Source organism: Salvelinus fontinalis, unplaced genomic scaffold (assembly GCF_029448725.1).
Source record: "Salvelinus fontinalis isolate EN_2023a unplaced genomic scaffold, ASM2944872v1 scaffold_0004, whole genome shotgun sequence".
NCBI lineage: Eukaryota > Metazoa > Chordata > Actinopteri > Salmoniformes > Salmonidae > Salvelinus > Salvelinus fontinalis.
Window position 1 is genome coordinate 361,774 of NW_026600213.1, and position 21,633 is coordinate 383,406.

The window sequence follows — 21,633 nt, forward strand, 5'->3', positions numbered from 1 at the left end:
CTGAAATAACCTCTGTGAGTTCATCCAGATAAGAGCTGCTGTCCTCAAATACCTCCCACATTATACAGTCAAAACACCCCTGGAGACAGTTTTAACTGTGGGTTTCTCCCTCTCCAGGAGGCGACAGTAAGTTGGCCTAAGGTAGACCACATTGTGGTCTGATGTCCCCAGAGGAGGTCTGGTGGTGGCAGAGAACGCCTTTGATATTGTCCATAGCACAAATCAAGAGTCCTATTTTTCCTAGTGTGACATTTCACATTCTGATGGTATGTGCGCAAGACTTTGCGCAAGGTACAGTTGTTAAAATCCCCTAAAATAAATTTGGGTGCGTCGGGGGAGATGGATTCCAGTTTCTGTGACAGATTATAAATAATCTCTGATGCCTTTGTTATATTAGCTTTTGGTTGAATGTACACAACGGTAACAAACAATTGGGGGAACTCACGGGGCAGATAGTAAGGTCGTAGTGACACAGAAAGCAGTTCAATGTCGGGGGTACAGAGTCGATCTCTTACCAGGATCGATTTACACCACTGGTCCCTGACAAGCAGGCAGACGCCCCCGCCGTGAAGTTTCCCTGTGACTGTCAGATCGCGGTCCGCTCTGACCAGGGTGAAGCCGGCGGGCTCCACTTCTCTGTCCGGCACTCTATCATCCAGCCAAGTCTCAGTAAATGCCAGCAAACAGGCCTCCCGATATTCGTGTTGGAAGCGCAGATTCGCTGACAACTCATCCGCTTTCCCCCTCAGTGACTGGGCATTAATCAGCAAGGTGGTGGGTAAGGGAAGTTTGTTCTTAAAGTCGTTGTCTGATTCCCCCGCGTTTTCCACGTTTGCATTTGGGTTTGTAATCCACTCGCAGACAATCAGGTATTAGATGGGCCATTGGGATATCCATCGCGTTCGTATTTGAGTTGCATTGTAGTAAAAACTCCCTGCTGTATTGGATTCCGCTGCCAGCAGCGTTTTCATTATTTAGTCCGTTCGTAGCGGGTATGTACACGATCAACAAGATCAGTCCAACACCCCACCACTGGAAATCCATGGTTGGCAGAATGTTTGTAAACTAAGTGTACAAATTAAAAACATAAAATAACGCCACACCAAACGTCACACACACTGCAGGTCGCAACAGAGCCGCGCCCATTATACCTCCGTAGGTATAATTCCCGATTATAGATCGGGAATTATAGTCAGGATTCTAGCAGCCGTATTTAACACTAACTGAAGTTTATTTAGTGCTTTATCCGGGTAGCCGGAACGTAGAGCATTGCAGTAGTCTAACCTAGAAGTAACAAATGCATGGATTAATTTTTCTGCATCATTTTTGGACAGAAAATTTCTGATTTTTGCAATGTTACGTAGATGGAAAAAAGCTGTCCTTGAAACAGTCTTGATATGTTCGTCAAAAGAGAGATCAGGGTCCAGAGTAACGCCGAGGTCCTTCACAGTTGTATTTGAGACGACTTTACAACCATCAATATTAATTGCCAGATTCAACAGAAGATCTCTTTGTTTCTTGGGACCTAGAACAAGCATCTCTGTTTTGTCCGAGTTTAAAAGTAGAACGTTTTCAGCCATCCACTTCCTTATGTCTGAAACACAGGCTTCTAGTGAGGGCAATTTTGTCGCTTCACCATGTTTCATTGAAATGTACAGCTGTGTGTCATCCGCATAGCAGTGAAAGTTAACATTATGTTTTCGAATGACATCCCCAAGAGGTAAAATATATAGTGAAAACAATAGTGGTCCTAAAACGGAACCTTGAGGAACACCGAAATGTACAGTTGATTTGTCAGAGGACAAACCATTCACAGAGAAAAACTGATATTTTTCCGAAAGATAAGATATAAACCAGGCCAGAACTTGTCCGTGTAGACCAATTTAGGTTTCCAATCTCTCCAAAAGAATGTGGTGATCGATGGTATCAAAGGCAGCACTAAGGTCTAGGAGCACGAGGACAGATGCAGAGCCTCGGTCTGACGCCATTAAAAGGTCATTTACCACCTTCACAAGTGCAGTCTCAGTGCTATGATGGGGTCTAAAACCAGACTGAAGCATTTCGTATACATTGTTTGTCTTCAGGAAGGCAGTGAGTTGCTGCGCAACAGCTTTTTCAAAAAAAATTGATAGGAATGGAAGATTCGATATAGGCCGATAGTTTTTTATATTTTCTGGGTCAAGGTTTGGCTTTTTCAAGAGAGGCTTTATTACTGCCACTTTTAGTGAGTTTGGTACACATCCGGTGGATAGAGAGCTGTTTATTATGTTCAACATAGGAGGGCCAAGCATAGGAAGCAGCTCTATCAGTAGTTTAGTTGGAATAGGGTCCAGTACGCAGCTTGAAGGTTTAGAGGCCTGATTATTTTCATCATAGAGGCCATGATTATTTTCATCATTGTGTCAAGAGATATAGTACTAAAACACTTGAGTGTCTCTCTTGATCCTAGGTCCTGGCAGAGCTGTACAGACTCAGGACAGCTGAGCTTTGGAGGAATACGCAGATTTATTAAAATACCCTCAAATAAAATGTGACATTATATATTGTCACCTCATATGAAACATTTGATCTGAAATCCAAAATGCTGGAGTATAGAGCCACATTTAAAATGTTAGCTTCACTGTCAAAGTAGATATGGTGTGGACTGTATACTCAATACAATCTAAATCTGATACCTCACTGTCTGTCTTTTGACTGATACTGCTTTTTACTCTGGTCTGGTCAGTCTACTCAAATATTTGTACTATACATGTTTCTATCTGCAGGCAATACTTTGATCATTTGTCATATTTAATGATACATTAATTTATGAAAATATATGGCAGGTTTCAGGACGCTGATGTATCTGAATATGTTGAAAAAATATACTACCACTATTTTCACCACCAAAGAATATCAGTGTGATTTTAATATGATTTGACTCTTTGCAGGCTGTCAGGGTGTCTAGTCACAGAGGAGGCTGTGCTTCTCTGGTCTCAGCTCTGAGGTCAAACCCAACACATTATTTGTGCACAGGTTACAGTGTAAGCAGGGAAAGCTAAGCGTAACATTTTAATACAACCTGTCTGTCATTGTATTTCTTCTGTGTTGGCAGACTCACTGGCTGTAAACTCACAGACACATCCTGTAAAGTGTTGGCCTCAGTTCTCAGTTCAAACCCCTCACACCTGAGAGAGCTGGACCTGAGTAACAATGACCTGAAGGATTCAGGAGTGAAGCTGCTCTCTGCTGGACTGGGGAATCCCCACTGTAAACTGGAGACTCTGAGGTCAGTATTCCTGTAGTTGGTCAACAAGTATTTGTATTTGTATTGTATTTATTATGGATCCCCATTAGTTCCTGCCAAAGCAGCAGCTACTCTTCCTGGGGTCCAGCAAAATTAAGGCAGTTTATACAATTTTACAACATTACAATACAATCACAGATTTCACAACACACTGTGTTCCCTCAGGCCCCTACCACATATCTACAGTACTAAATCCATGTTTATAGTGAGTATGTTGGTGTGTGTGTGTGTGTGTGTGTGTGTGTGTGTGTGTGTGTGTGTGTGTGTGTGTGTGTGTGTGTGTGTGTGTGTGTGTGTGTGTGTGTGTGTGTGTGTGTGTGTGTGTGTGTGTGTGTGTGTGTGTGTGTGTGTGTGTGTGTGTGTGTGTGCCAATGTGTGTATCTCTTCACAGGCCCCACTGTTCCATAAGGTGTTTTTTTAATCATTTTTTAAAAACAAATTTTACTGCTTGCGTCAGTTACTTGATATAGAATATAGTTCCATGTAGTCATGGCTCTATGTAGTACTGGGTGTCTCCCATAGTCTATTCTGGACTTGGGGACTGTGAAGAGACCTCTTGTGGCATGTCTTGTGGGGTATACATGGGTGTCCGAGCTGTGAGCTAGTTGTTTAAAAAGACAGCTCGGTACATTCAGAATGTCAGCACATTTTACAAATACTGGTAGTGATGAAGTCAATCTCTCCTCCACTTTCAGGCAGGAGAGATTGACATGCATATTATTAATGTTAGCTCTCTTTATACATCCAAGGGTCAACCGTGCTGCCCTGTTCTGAGCCAATTGCAACTTTACTAAATCCTTTTTTGTGGCACCTGACCACACGAATGAACAGTAGTCAAGATGCAATAAAAATAATGCCTGTAGGACCTGCCTTGTTGATAGTGTTGTTAAGAAGGTAGAAACTAGGGCCTGTAGGACCTGCATTGTTGATAGTGCTGTTAAGAAGGTAGAAACTAGGGCCTGTAGGACCTGCCTTGTTGATGGTGTTGTTAAGAATATAGAAACTAGGGCCTGTAGGACCTGCCTTGTTGATAGTGTTGTTAAGAAGGTAGAAACTAGGGCCTGTAGGACCTGCCTTGTTGATAGTGTTGTTAAGAAGGTAGAAACTAGGGCCTGTAGGACCTGCCTTGTTGATAGTGCTGTTAAGAAGGTAGAAACTAGGGCCTGTGGGACCCGCCTTGTTGATAGTGTTGTTAAGAAGGTAGAAACTAGGGCCTGTGGGACCTGCCTTGTTGATGGTGTTGTTAAGAAGGTAGAAACTAGGGCCTGTGGGACCCGCCTTGTTGATAGTGTTGTTAAGAAGGTAGAAACTAGTGCCTGTAGGTCCTGCCTTGTTGATAGTGTTGTTAAGAAGGTAGAAACTAGGGCCTGTAGGACCTGCCGTGTTGATAGTGTTGTTAAGAAGGTAGAGACTAGGGCCTGTAGGACCTGCCTTGTTAATAGTGTTGTTAAGAAGGTAGAAACTAGGGCCTGTAGGACCTGCCTTGTTGATGGTGTTGTTAAGAATGTAGAAACTAGGGCCTGTAGGACCTGCCTTGTTGATAGTGTTGTTAAGAAGGTAGAAACTAGGGCCTGTAGGACCTGCCTTGTTGATAGTGTTGTTAAGAATGTAGAAACTAGGGCCTGTAGGACCTGCCTTGTTGATAGTGTTGTTAAGAAGGTAGAAACTAGGGCCTGTAGGACCTGCCTTGTTGATAGTGTTGTTAAGAAGGTAGAAACTAGGGCCTGTAGGACCTGCCTTGTTGATAGTGTTGTTAAGAAGGTAGAAACTAGGGCCTGTAGGACCTGCCTTGTTAACAGTGTTGTTAATTAAGAAGGTAGAAGCAGGACCTGCCTTGTTGATAGTGTCCTCTCTGGGATCGTGGGACGCTAGCGTCCCAACAGCCTGTTAAAATGTAGAGCGCCAGATTCCAAAAAAAATCTATAAAATCAAACTTTATTAAATTACACATATAAGATACCAAATTAAAGCTACACTCGTTGTGAATCCAGCCAACATGTCAGATTTCAAAAAGGCTTTTCGGCGAAAGCATAAGATGCTATTATCTGATGATAGTACAGAGGCTACACTCTCTTTTTTGACAATTTCAACCATGCCGGCGCTACTCAAAACGCAGAAATAAAATATAAAACATGCATTACCTTTGACGAGATTCTTTTGTTGGCACTCCAATATGTCCCATAAACATCACAAATGGTCCTTTAGTTCGATTAATTCCGTCCATATATATCCAAATTGTCCATTTATTTGGCGCCGTTGTCCCAGGAAAAATAGCGTTCAATTTGCGCAAAATCACGACAAAATATCTAAAAAAGTACCTCTAAACTTTGCCAAAACATTTCAAAGTACTTTTGTAATACAACTTAAGGTATTTGTAAACGTTAATAATCGATCAAATTGAAGACGGGTCAATCTGTTTTCAATACAGGATAACAACAAACTCACGGTACTTTTCAAGTCTTGCTCAACTCTCAAACATAAACAAACGACGTCACTCCACTTCCGGGTCAATATCTTTCTCAGTTCACTAAGGAAAAACCTTAACCTTTTTCCATACAATGGCGACATCCAGTGGAAGCAGTAGAAACTGCGTGGATAGTAATTAGAATTCTGGTGTGCCCATGAAAACCCATTGAACATACAGGAAATTAACAATAAAAAAGTTAGTCCTCAGGGTTTTGACTGCTATATAAGTTCTGTTATACTTACAGATATGAATCAAACAGTTTTAGAAACTTCAGAGTGTTTTCTATCCAAATCTACTAATAATATGCATATCTTATATTCTGGGGATGAGTAGCACGAAGTTGAAATTGCGCACGCTATTTTTCCCAAAGTGAAAACTCTGCACCCTATCCTCAAGAAGTAGAAGGTAGAAGCTAGGGCCTGTAGGACCTGCCTTGTTGATAGTGTTGTTAAGAAGGTAGAAGCTAGGGCCTGTAGGACCTGCCTTGTTAATAGTGTTGTTAAGAAGGTAGAAACTAGGGCCTGTAGGACCTGCCTTGTTGATAGTGTTGTTAAGAAGGCAGAGCAGTGCTTTATTATGGACAGACTTCTCCCCATCTTAGCTACTGTTGTATCAATATGTTTTGACCATGACAGTTTACAATTCAGGGTTACTTCAAGCAGTTTAGTCATCTCAACTTGCTCAATTTCCACATGATTTATTACAAGATTTAATTGAGGTTTAAGTTTTAGTGAGTGATTTGTCCCAAATACAATGCTTTTAGTTTTTGAAAAATGTAGGGCTAAGTTATTCCTTGCCACCCAGTCTGAAACTAACTGCAGCTCTTCGTTAATTGTGGAGGAGAGGATTGTAATGTCTGGGGGGAATAAGTGGAATGGTATCAAACACGTGGTTTCCATGTGTTCCATTTCATTCAATCTGTTCCAGACATTATGAGAGGTTAAGTGTTGCAGTCATTTCAGTCGCTGACGTGTTGAGTCATCCACATACATAGACACACTGGTCTTACTCAAAGTGGCATGTTGAGTCATCCACATACATAGACACACTGGCCTTACTCAAAGTGGCATGTTGAGTCATCTACATACATAGACACACTGGCCTTACTCAAAGCCAGTGACATGTTGAGTCATCTACATACATAGACACTCTGGCCTTACTCAAAGTGGCATGTTGAGTCATCCACATACATAGACACACTGGTCTTACTCAAAGTGGCACGTTGAGTCATCCACATACATAGACACACTGGCCTTACTCAAAGTGGCATGTTGAGTCATCTACATACATAGACACACTGGCCTTACTCAAAGCCAGTGACATGTTGAGTCATCTACATACATAGACACTCTGGCCTTACTCAAAGTGACATGTTGAGTCATCTACATACATAGACACACTGGTCTTACTCAAAGCCAGTGGCATGTTGAGTCATCTACATACATAGACACACTGGTCTTACTCAAAGTGGCATGTTGAGTCATCCACATACATAGACACACTGGTCTTACTCAAAGTGACATGTTGAGTCATCTACATACATAGACACACTGGTCTTACTCAAAGCCAGTGGCATGTTGAGTCATCTACATACATAGACACACTGGCCTTACTCAAAGTGGCGTGTTGAGTCATCCACATACATAGACACACTGGCCTTACTCAAAGTGGCATGTTGAGTCATCTACATACATAGACACAATGGCCTTACTCAAAGTGGCATGTTGAGTCATCTACATACATAGACACACTGGCCTTACTCAAAGCCAGTGACATGTTGAGTCATCTACATACATAGACACACTGGCCTTACTCAAAGCCAGTGGCGTGTTGAGTCATCTACATACATAGACACACTGGTCTTACTCAAAGTGGCATGTTGAGTCATCCACATACATAGACACACTGGCCTTACTAAAAGCCAGTGACATGTTGAGTCATCTACATACATAGACACACTGGCCTTACTCAAAGTGGCATGTTGAGTCATCCACATACATAGACACACTGGCCTTACTCAAAGCCAGTGACATGTTGAGTCATCTACATACATAGACACACTGGCCTTACTCAAAGCCAGTGACATGTTGAGTCATCTACATACATAGACACACTGGTCTTACTCAAAGTGGCATGTTGAGTCATCCACATACATAGACACACTGGCCTTACTCAAAGTGGCGTGTTGAGTCATCCACATACATAGACACACTGGTCTTACTCAAAGTGGCATGTTGAGTCATCTACATACATAGACACACTGGCCTTACTCAAAGTGGCATGTTGAGTCATCCACATACATAGACACACTGGCCTTACTCAAAGCCAGTGACATGTTGAGTCATCCACATACATAGACACACTGGTCTTACTCAAAGTGGCATGTTGAGTCTCCACATACATAGACACACTGGCCTTACTCAAAGTGGCATGTTGAGTCATCCACATACATAGACACACTGGCCTTACTCAAAGTGGCATGTTGAGTCATCTACATACATAGACACACTGGTCTTACTCAAAGTGGCATGTTGAGTCATCCACATACATAGACACACTGGCCTTACTCAAAGCCAGTGACATGTTGAGTCATCCACATACATAGACACACTGGCCTTACTCAAAGCCAGTGGCATGTTGAGTCATCTACATACATAGACACACTGGTCTTACTCAAAGTGGCATGTTGAGTCATCCACATACATAGACACACTGGCCTTACTCAAAGCCAGTGGCATGTTGAGTCATCCACATACATAGACACACTGGCCTTACTCAAAGCCAGTGGCATGTTGAGTCATCCACATACATAGACACACTGGCCTTACTCAAAGCCAGTGGCATGTTGAGTCATCCACATACATAGACACACTGGTCTTACTCAAAGCCAGTGGCATGTTGAGTCATCCACATACATAGACACACTGGCCTTACTCAAAGTGGCATGTTGAGTCATCCACATACATAGACACACTGGCCTTACTCAAAGTGGCATGTTGAGTCATCCACATACATAGACACACTGGTCTTACTCAAAGTGGCATGTTGAGTCATCCACATACATAGACACACTGGCCTTACTCAAAGTGGCATGTTGAGTCATCTACATACATAGACACACTGGCCTTATTCAAAGTGGCATGTTGAGTCATCCACATACATAGACACACTGGCCTTACTCAAAGTGGCATGTTGAGTCATCTACATACATAGACACACTGGCCTTACTCAAAGTGGCATGTTGAGTCATCTGCATACATAGACACTCTGGCCTTACTCAAAGTGGCATGTTGAGTCATCTACATACATAGACACACTGGCCTTATTCAAAGCCAGTGGCATGTTGAGTCATCCACATACATAGACACACTGGTCTTACTCAAAGCCAGTGACATGTTGAGTCATCCACATACATAGACACACTGGCCTTACTCAAAGCCAGTGACATGTTGAGTCATCCACATACATAGACACACTGGCCTTACTCAAAGCCAGTGGCATGTTGAGTCATCTACATACATAGACACACTGGCCTTTCTCAAAGTGGCATGTTGAGTCATCTACATACATAGACACACTGGCCTTACTCAAAGCCAGTGACATGTTGAGTCATCCACATACATAGACACACTGGCCTTACTCAAAGCCAGTGGCATGTTGAGTCATCTACATACATAGACACACTGGCCTTACTCAAAGTCAGTGGCATGTTGAGTCATCTACATACATAGACACACTGGTCTTACTCAAAGCCAGTGACATGTTGAGTCATCCACATACATAGACACACTGGTCTTACTCAAAGCCAGTGACATGTTGAGTCATCCACATACATAGACACACTGGCCTTACTCAAAGCCAGTGGCATGTTGAGTCATCCACATACATAGACACACTGGTCTTACTCAAAGCCAGTGGCATGTAGAGTCATCTACATACATAGACACACTGGCCTTACTCAAAGCCAGTGACATGTTGAGTCATCCACATACATAGACACACTGGCCTTACTCAAATCCAGTGACATGTTGAGTCATCCACATACATAGACACACTGGCCTTACTCAAAGCCAGTGGCATGTTGAGTCATCCACATACATAGACACACTGGTCTTACTCAAAGTGGCATGTTGAGTCATCCACATACATAGATACACTGGCCTTACTCAAAGTGGCATGTTGAGTCATCTACATACATAGACACACTGGCCTTACTCAAAGTGACATGTTGAGTCATCCACATACATAGACACACTGGCCTTACTCAAAGCCAGTGACATGTTGAGTCATCCACATACATAGACACACTGGCCTTACTCAAAGTGGCATGTTGAGTCATCTACATACATAGACACACTGGCCTTACTCAAAGCCAGTGGCGTGTTGAGTCATCTACATACATAGACACACTGGTCTTACTCAAAGCCAGTGGCATGTTGAGTCATCCACATACATAGACACACTGGCCTTACTCAAAGCCAGTGGCATGTTGAGTCATCCACATACATAGACACACTGGCCTTACTCAAAGTGGCATGTTGAGTCATCCACATACATAGACACACTGGCCTTACTCAAAGTGGCATGTTGAGTCATCTACATACATAGACACACTGGTCTTACTCAAAGTGGCATGTTGAGTCATCCACATACTTAGACACACTGGCCTTACTCAAAGCCAGTGGCATGTTGAGTCATCTACATACATAGACACACTGGTCTTACTCAAAGTGGCATGTTGAGTCATCTACATACATAGACACACTGGCCTTACTCAAAGTGGCATGTTGAGTCATCTACATACATAGACACACTGGCCTTACTCAAAGTGGCTAGTTGAGTCATCTACATACATAGACACACTGGCCTTACTCAAAGTGGCATGTTGAGTCATCTACATACATAGACACACTGGCCTTACTCAAAGTGGCATGTTGAGTCATCCACATACATAGACACACTGGCCTTACTCAAAGTGGCATGTTGAGTCATCTACATACATAGACACACTGGCCTTACTCAAATTGGCATGTTGAGTCATCTACATACATAGACACACTGGCCTTATTCAAAGCCAGTGGCATGTTGAGTCATCCACATACATAGACACACTGGTCTTACTCAAAGTGGCATGTTGAGTCATCTACATACATAGACACACTGGCCTTACTCAAAGTGGCATGTTGAGTCATCTACATACATAGACACACTGGCCTTATTCAAAGCCAGTGGCATGTTGAGTCATCTACATACATAGACACACTGGCCTTACTCAAAGTGGCATGTTGAGTCATCTACATACATAGACACACTGGCCTTACTCAAAGTGGCATGTTGAGTCATCCACATACATAGACACACTGGCCTTACTCAAAGTGGCATGTTGAGTCATCCACATACATAGACACACTGGCCTTACTCAAAGTGGCATGTTGAGTCATCTACATACATAGACACACTGGCCTTACTCAAAGCCAGTGGCATGTTGAGTCATCCACATACATAGACACACTGGCCTTACTCAAAGCCAGTGGCATGTTGAGTCATCCACATACATAGACACACTGGCCTTACTCAAAGCCAGTGGCATGTTGAGTCATCTACATACATAGACACACTGGTCTTACTCAAAGCCAGTGGCATGTTGAGTCATCCACATACATAGACACACTGGCCTTACTCAAAGCCAGTGACATGTTGAGTCATCCACATACATAGACACACTGGCCTTACTCAAAGCCAGTGACATGTTGAGTCATCCACATACATAGACACACTGGCCTTACTCAAAGCCAGTGGCATGTTGAGTCATCTACATACATAGACACACTGGCCTTACTCAAAGCCAGTGGCATGTTGAGTCATCCACATACATAGACACACTGGCCTTACTCAAAGTGGCATGTTGAGTCATCCACATACATAGACACACTGGCCTTACTCAAAGTGGCATGTTGAGTCATCCACATACATAGACACACTGGCCTTACTCAAAGTGACATGTTGAGTCATCCACATACATAGACACACTGGCCTTACTCAAAGCCAGTGACATGTTGAGTCATCCACATACATAGACACACTGGCCTTACTCAAAGCCAGTGACATGTTGAGTCATCCACATACATAGACACACTGGCCTTACTCAAAGTGGCATGTTGAGTCATCTACATACATAGACACACTGGCCTTACTCAAAGCCAGTGGCATGTTGAGTCATCCACATACATAGACACACTGGTCTTACTCAAAGTGGCATGTTGAGTCATCCACATACATAGACACACTGGCCTTACTCAAAGTGGCATGTTGAGTCATCTACATACATAGACACACTGGCCTTACTCAAAGTGGCATGTTGAGTCATCTACATACATAGACACACTGGCCTTACTCAAAGCCAGTGGCATGTTGAGTCATCCACATACATAGACACACTGGCCTTACTCAAAGCCAGTGGCATGTTGAGTCATCCACATACATAGACACACTGGCCTTACTCAAAGCCAGTGGCATGTTGAGTCATCCACATACATAGACACACTGGCCTTACTCAAAGTGGCATGTTGAGTCATCCACATACATAGACACACTGGTCTTACTCAAAGTGGCATGTTGAGTCATCTACATACATAGACACACTGGCCTTACTCAAAGCCAGTGGCATGTTGAGTCATCCACATACATAGACACACTGGCCTTACTCAAAGTGGCATGTTGAGTCATCCACATACATAGACACACTGGTCTTACTCAAAGTGGCATGTTGAGTCATCTACATACATAGACACACTGGCCTTACTCAAAGTGGCATGTTGAGTCATCCACATACATAGACACACTGGCCTTACTCAAAGTGACATGTTGAGTCATCTACATACATAGACACACTGGCCTTACTCAAAGTGGCATGTTGAGTCATCTACATACATAGACACACTGGCCTTACTCAAAGTGGCATGTTGAGTCATCCACATACATAGACACACTGGCCTTACTCAAAGTGGCATGTTGAGTCATCTACATACATAGACACACTGGCCTTACTCAAAGTGGCATGTTGAGTCATCCACATACATAGACACACTGGTCTTACTCAAAGCCAGTGGCATGTAGAGTCATCTACATACATAGACACACTGGCCTTACTCAAAGCCAGTGACATGTTGAGTCATCCACATACATAGACACACTGGCCTTACTCAAATCCAGTGACATGTTGAGTCATCCACATACATAGACACACTGGCCTTACTCAAAGCCAGTGGCATGTTGAGTCATCCACATACATAGACACACTGGTCTTACTCAAAGTGGCATGTTGAGTCATCCACATACATAGATACACTGGCCTTACTCAAAGTGGCATGTTGAGTCATCTACATACATAGACACACTGGCCTTACTCAAAGTGACATGTTGAGTCATCCACATACATAGACACACTGGCCTTACTCAAAGCCAGTGACATGTTGAGTCATCCACATACATAGACACACTGGCCTTACTCAAAGTGGCATGTTGAGTCATCTACATACATAGACACACTGGCCTTACTCAAAGCCAGTGGCGTGTTGAGTCATCTACATACATAGACACACTGGTCTTACTCAAAGCCAGTGGCATGTTGAGTCATCCACATACATAGACACACTGGCCTTACTCAAAGCCAGTGGCATGTTGAGTCATCCACATACATAGACACACTGGCCTTACTCAAAGTGGCATGTTGAGTCATCCACATACATAGACACACTGGCCTTACTCAAAGTGGCATGTTGAGTCATCTACATACATAGACACACTGGTCTTACTCAAAGTGGCATGTTGAGTCATCCACATACTTAGACACACTGGCCTTACTCAAAGCCAGTGGCATGTTGAGTCATCTACATACATAGACACACTGGTCTTACTCAAAGTGGCATGTTGAGTCATCTACATACATAGACACACTGGCCTTACTCAAAGTGGCATGTTGAGTCATCTACATACATAGACACACTGGCCTTACTCAAAGTGGCTAGTTGAGTCATCTACATACATAGACACACTGGCCTTACTCAAAGTGGCATGTTGAGTCATCTACATACATAGACACACTGGCCTTACTCAAAGTGGCATGTTGAGTCATCCACATACATAGACACACTGGCCTTACTCAAAGTGGCATGTTGAGTCATCTACATACATAGACACACTGGCCTTACTCAAATTGGCATGTTGAGTCATCTACATACATAGACACACTGGCCTTATTCAAAGCCAGTGGCATGTTGAGTCATCCACATACATAGACACACTGGTCTTACTCAAAGTGGCATGTTGAGTCATCTACATACATAGACACACTGGCCTTACTCAAAGTGGCATGTTGAGTCATCTACATACATAGACACACTGGCCTTATTCAAAGCCAGTGGCATGTTGAGTCATCTACATACATAGACACACTGGCCTTACTCAAAGTGGCATGTTGAGTCATCTACATACATAGACACACTGGCCTTACTCAAAGTGGCATGTTGAGTCATCCACATACATAGACACACTGGCCTTACTCAAAGTGGCATGTTGAGTCATCCACATACATAGACACACTGGCCTTACTCAAAGTGGCATGTTGAGTCATCTACATACATAGACACACTGGCCTTACTCAAAGCCAGTGGCATGTTGAGTCATCCACATACATAGACACACTGGCCTTACTCAAAGCCAGTGGCATGTTGAGTCATCCACATACATAGACACACTGGCCTTACTCAAAGCCAGTGGCATGTTGAGTCATCTACATACATAGACACACTGGTCTTACTCAAAGCCAGTGGCATGTTGAGTCATCCACATACATAGACACACTGGCCTTACTCAAAGCCAGTGACATGTTGAGTCATCCACATACATAGACACACTGGCCTTACTCAAAGCCAGTGACATGTTGAGTCATCCACATACATAGACACACTGGCCTTACTCAAAGCCAGTGGCATGTTGAGTCATCTACATACATAGACACACTGGCCTTACTCAAAGCCAGTGGCATGTTGAGTCATCCACATACATAGACACACTGGCCTTACTCAAAGTGGCATGTTGAGTCATCCACATACATAGACACACTGGCCTTACTCAAAGTGGCATGTTGAGTCATCCACATACATAGACACACTGGCCTTACTCAAAGTGACATGTTGAGTCATCCACATACATAGACACACTGGCCTTACTCAAAGCCAGTGACATGTTGAGTCATCCACATACATAGACACACTGGCCTTACTCAAAGCCAGTGACATGTTGAGTCATCCACATACATAGACACACTGGCCTTACTCAAAGTGGCATGTTGAGTCATCTACATACATAGACACACTGGCCTTACTCAAAGCCAGTGGCATGTTGAGTCATCCACATACATAGACACACTGGTCTTACTCAAAGTGGCATGTTGAGTCATCCACATACATAGACACACTGGCCTTACTCAAAGTGGCATGTTGAGTCATCTACATACATAGACACACTGGCCTTACTCAAAGTGGCATGTTGAGTCATCTACATACATAGACACACTGGCCTTACTCAAAGCCAGTGGCATGTTGAGTCATCCACATACATAGACACACTGGCCTTACTCAAAGCCAGTGGCATGTTGAGTCATCCACATACATAGACACACTGGCCTTACTCAAAGCCAGTGGCATGTTGAGTCATCCACATACATAGACACACTGGCCTTACTCAAAGTGGCATGTTGAGTCATCCACATACATAGACACACTGGTCTTACTCAAAGTGGCATGTTGAGTCATCTACATACATAGACACACTGGCCTTACTCAAAGCCAGTGGCATGTTGAGTCATCCACATACATAGACACACTGGCCTTACTCAAAGTGGCATGTTGAGTCATCCACATACATAGACACACTGGTCTTACTCAAAGTGGCATGTTGAGTCATCTACATACATAGACACACTGGCCTTACTCAAAGTGGCATGTTGAGTCATCCACATACATAGACACACTGGCCTTACTCAAAGTGACATGTTGAGTCATCTACATACATAGACACACTGGCCTTACTCAAAGTGGCATGTTGAGTCATCTACATACATAGACACACTGGCCTTACTCAAAGTGGCATGTTGAGTCATCCACATACATAGACACACTGGCCTTACTCAAAGTGGCATGTTGAGTCATCTACATACATAGACACACTGGCCTTACTCAAAGTGGCATGTTGAGTCATCTACATACATAGACACACTGGCCTTACTCAAAGTGGCATGTTGAGTCATCTACATACATAGACACACTGGCCTTACTCAAAGTGGCATGTTGAGTCATCTACATACATAGACACACTGGCCTTACTCAAAGTGGCATGTTGAGTCATCTACATACATAGACACACTGGCCTTACTCAAAGTGGCATGTTGAGTCATCTACATACATAGACACACTGGCCTTACTCAAAGTGGCATGTTGAGTCATCCACATACATAGACACACTGGCCTTACTCAAAGTGGCATGTTGAGTCATCTACATACATAGACACACTGGCCTTACTCAAAGTGGCATGTTGAGTCATCTACATACATAGACACACTGGCCTTACTCAAAGTGGCATGTTGAGTCATCTACATACATAGACACACTGGCCTTACTCAAAGTGGCATGTTGAGTCATCCACATACATAGACACACTGGCCTTACTCAAAGTGGCATGTTGAGTCATCTACATACATAGACACACTGGCCTTACTCAAAGTGGCATGTTGAGTCATCTACATACATAGACACACTGGCCTTACTCAAAGTGGCATGTTGAGTCATCCACATACATAGACACACTGGTCTTACTCAAAGTGGCATGTTGAGTCATCTACATACATAGACACACTGGCCTTACTCAAAGTGGCATGTTGAGTCATCTACATACATAGACACACTGGCCTTACTCAAAGTGGCATGTTGAGTCATCTACATACATAGACACACTGGTCTTACTCAAAGTGGCATGTCGTTAGTAAAAATGTAATAAAATAATATAAAAAATAAAAACCTGCTCACTCAATGACTAACTGTTCACCAGATCCACATGTGTTTACCAGACACACATATAGTCCACAACATATGTGTTTGGACAGTGAAGCTTACAGTTTTAAATGTGGTGTTATGCTCCAGCATTTTGGATTTGAGATACAATGTTTCATATTAGGTGACAGGACAGAATGTCACCTTTTATTTGAGGTTAAAGGTGAGAGGTTAGTATGTTTTGTTGTAGCCTCTGTTATTGGTAATGGTGAGAGGTTAGCATGTTTTGTTGTAGCCTCTGTTATTGGTAATGGTGAGAGGTTAGCATGTTTTGTTGTAGTCTCTGTTATTGCTAATGGTGAGAGGTTAGCATGTTTTGTTGTAGTCTCTGTTATTGGTAATGGTGAGAGGTTAGCATGTTTTGTTGGAGCCTCTGTTATTGGTAATGGTGAGAGGTTAGCATGTTTTGTTGTAGCCTCTGTTATTGGTAATGGAGAGAGGTTAGCATGTTTTGTTGTAGCCTCTGTTATTGGTAATGGTGAGAGGTTAGCATGTTTTGTTGTAGCCTCTGTTATTGGTAATGGTGAGAGGTTAGCATGTTTAGTTGTAGTCTCTGTTATTGGTAATGGTGAGAGGTTAGCATGTTTTGTTGTAGTCTCTGTTATTGGTAATGGTGAGAGGTTAGCATGTTTTGTTGTAGCCTCTGTAACTCTCTCACTCATTATTATTCATGATTCATTCATGATCTTTCTCAATCATGGCAGTCACCGGCTTGATGTAGTCATTGTGTTCAAAGAATATGGGACCAAATACTATACTTTTGACCACTTTAATACACTATAAGTGAATTGGTCAGAATACTTATGACTTCTTCAAATAGGGGGACAAGATACATAAAGTGTTTTATTTATTATTATTTTTGTAAAGGGTGAAACAGACATGTATTAAACTACCCTCAAATAAAAGGTGACACCCTCAAATAATAGCAATGTGGTTTAAGGCACAAGGCGAGACCCAGATGGCACGGGAGGCAGATGGTTAGAGTCTGTGATATTTATTAATATACTAAAAGGGGTAGGCAAGAGAATGGTTGTGGACAGGCAAAAGGTCATAACCAGATCAGAGTCCAGGAGGTACAGTGTGGCAGGCAGACTAGAGGTCAGGACAGGCAGAATGGTCAGGCAGGCTAGAGGTCAGGACAGGCAGAATGGTCAGGCAGACTAGAGGTCAGGACAGGCAGAATGGTCGGGCAGACTAGAGGTCAGGACAGGCAGAATGGTCAGGCAGGCTAGAGGTCAGGACAGGCAGAATGGTCAGGCAGGCTAGAGGTCAGGACAGGCAGAATGGTCAGGCAGACTCGAGGTCAGGACAGGCAGAATGGTCAGGCAGACTCGAGGTCAGGCTAGAGGTCAGGACAGGCAGAATGGTCAGGCAGGCTAGAGGTCAGGACAGGCAGAATGGTCAGGCAGACTCGAGGTCAGGACAGGCAGAATGGTCAGGCAGACTCGAGGTCAGGACAGGCAGAATGGTCAGGCAGACTCGAGGTCAGGACAGGCAGACTGGTCAGGCAGGCTAGAGGTCAGGACAGGACAGGGATATATACACCAGGGAAACACAGGGATATATACACCAGGGAAACACAGGGATATATACACCAGGGAAACACAGGGATATATACACCAGGGAAACACAGGGATATATACACCAGGGAAACACAAGGATATATACACCAGGGAAACACAGGGATATATACACCAGGGAAACACAGGGATATAAACACCAGGGAAACACAGCGATATATACACCAGGGAAACACAGGGATATATACACCAGGGAAACACAGGGATATATACACCAGGGAAACACAGGGATATATACACCAGGGAAACACAGGGATATATACACCAGGGAAACACAGGGATATATACACCAGGGAAACACAGGGATATATACACCAGGGAAACACAGGGATATATACACCAGGGAAACACAGGGATATATACACCAGGGAAATAAGCGACACCTGGAGGGGGTGGAGACAATCACAAGACAGGTGAAACAGATCAGGGTGTGACATGAATATGGAGAAAAATATACTGCCACTATTTTCACCACCAAAGAATATCAGTGTGATTTTAATATGATTTGACTCTTTGCAGGCTGTCAGGCTGTGGAGTCACAGAGGAAGGCTGTGCTTCTCTGGTCTCAGCTCTGAGGTCAAACCCCTCACACCTGAGAGAGCTGGACCTGAGCTACAATCACCCAGGAGACTCAGGAGTCAGACTGCTCTCTGCTGGACTGGAGGATCCACACTGCAGACTGGAGAAACTCAAGTATGTAGAGGGTTTATGTCCATGTTCATATCAGACATGTTTGACTTATCAGGCTATAAGACAAACATTCTGACCACCACTTGGACAAAGTTATATGCTGACTGTGTGTGTGTGTGTGTGTGTGTGTGTGTCCAGGGTGTGTGTCCAGGGTGTGTGTCCAGGGTGTGTGTCCAGGGTGTGTGTCCAGTAAGTGTGTCCAGTATGTGTGTCTCCAGTTTGTGTCCAGAGTGTGTGTATTTGTGTGTGTGTGTGTGTGTGTGTCCAGTGTGTGTGTGTGTCCAGTGTGTGTGTGTGTGTGTGTGTGTGTGTGTGTGTGTGTGTGTGTGTGTGTGTGTGTGTGTGTGTGTGTGTGTGTGTGTGTGTGTGTGTGTGTGTGTGTGTGTGTGTGTGTGCGTGTGTGAGTTCAGGTGTATCCCTCAATGACTGTCTGTTCTTCTGCTTACCGCTACAGTGTGGAACATGGTGGAGAGAACACAATGAAACCTGGGCTTAGAAAATGTGAGTGTTGACTGCTGTGAAGAATATGACTAAGAATAAGTCTTAATTCAAGTTAAGTCAAAGTCAAAGACCACCATCATTACTTACTTGGTCATATTAAATATCAGCTGTAGTTCTACAGAAGCAGAAATCAGGGACACCAAAGTTTACAAAGAGTTGCTTTGACAATGTGTGTGTGTGTGTGTGTGTGTGTGTGTGTGTGTGTGTGTGTGTGTGTGTGTGTGTGTGTGTGTGTGTGTGTGTGTGTGTGTGTGTGTGTGTGTGTGTGTGTGTGTGTGTGTGTGTGTGTGTGTGTGTGTGTGTGTGTGTGTGTGTGTGTGTGTGTAATTAATGGGAATAAGTGTGTTTTATATTACTATATAGTATAACATATGATCATTCTACAAGTCTCAAGTTACCTTAACTTGTCCTTTTGATACCTAGAAACATCTACATTAAATGAATTAGTGAAAAGTGAGTTAACATTCTAATGTGAATGATGATGATTTCTAATATTGTGTCTGGTTTCATCCATCAGATGTCTGTGATCTCACACTGGACCTAAACACAGTAAACAGACACCTCTCTCTGTCTGAGGAGAACAGAAAGGTGACATGTAGGAGAGAGAAGCAGCCGTATCCTGATCACCCAGAGAGATTTGAGTACTATAGACAGGTGCTGTGTGGAGAGGGTCTGACTGGGCGCTGTTACTGGGAGGCAGAGTGGAGTGGGAGAGAGGCTGTTATAGGAGTGACATATAAAGGAATCAACAGGAGAGGATGGGGTAAGGACTGTTGTCTTGGATACAATGACAAGTCCTGGAGTCTGGACTGCTCTGACAACAGTTACTCTGCCTGGCACAATAATAATCACACTACCATAGACGTCCCCTCCTCCAGCCCCCACAGACTAGGAGTGTATCTGGACTGGCCAGCCGGCACTCTGTCCTTCTATAGAGCCTCCTCTGACACACTGACCCACCTGATCACATTCACCTCCACATTCACTGAGCCCCTCTATCCAGGTTTTCGGGTTTATGATGTTGACTCCTCAGTGTCCCTGTAAATAATAAACTGACACACACACACACACACACACACACACACACACACACACACACACACACACACACACACACACACACACACACACACACACACACACACACACACACACACACACACACACACTGGACACACACACACTGGACACACACACACTGGACACACACACACTGGACACACACACACTGGACACAAACACATACTGGACACAAACACATACTGGACACAAACACACTGGACACACACACACTGGACACACACACACACACACACTGGACACGTACGCACAGTGGACACGTACGCACAGTGGACACACACACAGACGGTGGATACACACACTGGACCCACACACACACTGGACACACACACACACACACTGGACACGTACACACACTGGACACACACACACACTGGACACGTACACACACGTAGCTCCTTAATTAACCACATTAACGAGCCAACCCCTCTTTCAACACCACCCCCCACACCTAACCCTCCTACAGCCCCTGCAGGCCATGAGGACCCCTCACCCTCCTACAGCCCCTGCAGGCCATGAGGACACCTCACCCTCCTACAGCCCCTGCAGGCCATGAGGACACCTAACCCTCCTACAGCCCCTGCAGGCCATGAGGACACCTCACCCTCCTACAGCCCCTGCAGGCCATGAGGACACCTCAACCTCCTACAGCCCCTGCAGGCCATGAGGACACCTCACCCTCCTACAGCCCCTGCAGGCCATGAGGACACCTCACCCTCCTACAGCCCCTGCAGGCCATGAGGACACCTCACCTTCCTACAGCCCCTGCAGGCCATGAGGACACCTAACCCTCCTACAGCCCCTGCAGGCCATGAGGACACCTAACCCTCCTACAGCCCCTGCAGGCCATGAGGACACATCACCCTCCTACAGCCCCTGCAGGCCATGAGGACACCTAACCCTCCTACAGCCCCTGCAGG

General features: G+C 44.0%; 1 protein-coding gene across 1 annotated transcript in view; it reads left to right on the top strand.

Moving 5' to 3' along the window:
* Nucleotides 1–20,899, top strand: part of LOC129841938 (NACHT, LRR and PYD domains-containing protein 3-like) — a 28,527-nt gene extending 7,628 nt beyond the window's left edge. The window contains exons 5-8 of the mRNA XM_055910310.1: nucleotides 3,095–3,268; nucleotides 18,962–19,135; nucleotides 19,587–19,633; nucleotides 20,151–20,899. Coding sequence (XP_055766285.1) covers nucleotides 3,095–3,268; nucleotides 18,962–19,135; nucleotides 19,587–19,633; nucleotides 20,151–20,677 — 922 coding nt within the window. The 3' untranslated portion in view covers nucleotides 20,678–20,899. The remainder of the gene's footprint in view (nucleotides 1–3,094; nucleotides 3,269–18,961; nucleotides 19,136–19,586; nucleotides 19,634–20,150) is intronic.
* The last annotated feature ends 734 nt before the right edge of the window (nucleotides 20,900–21,633 follow it).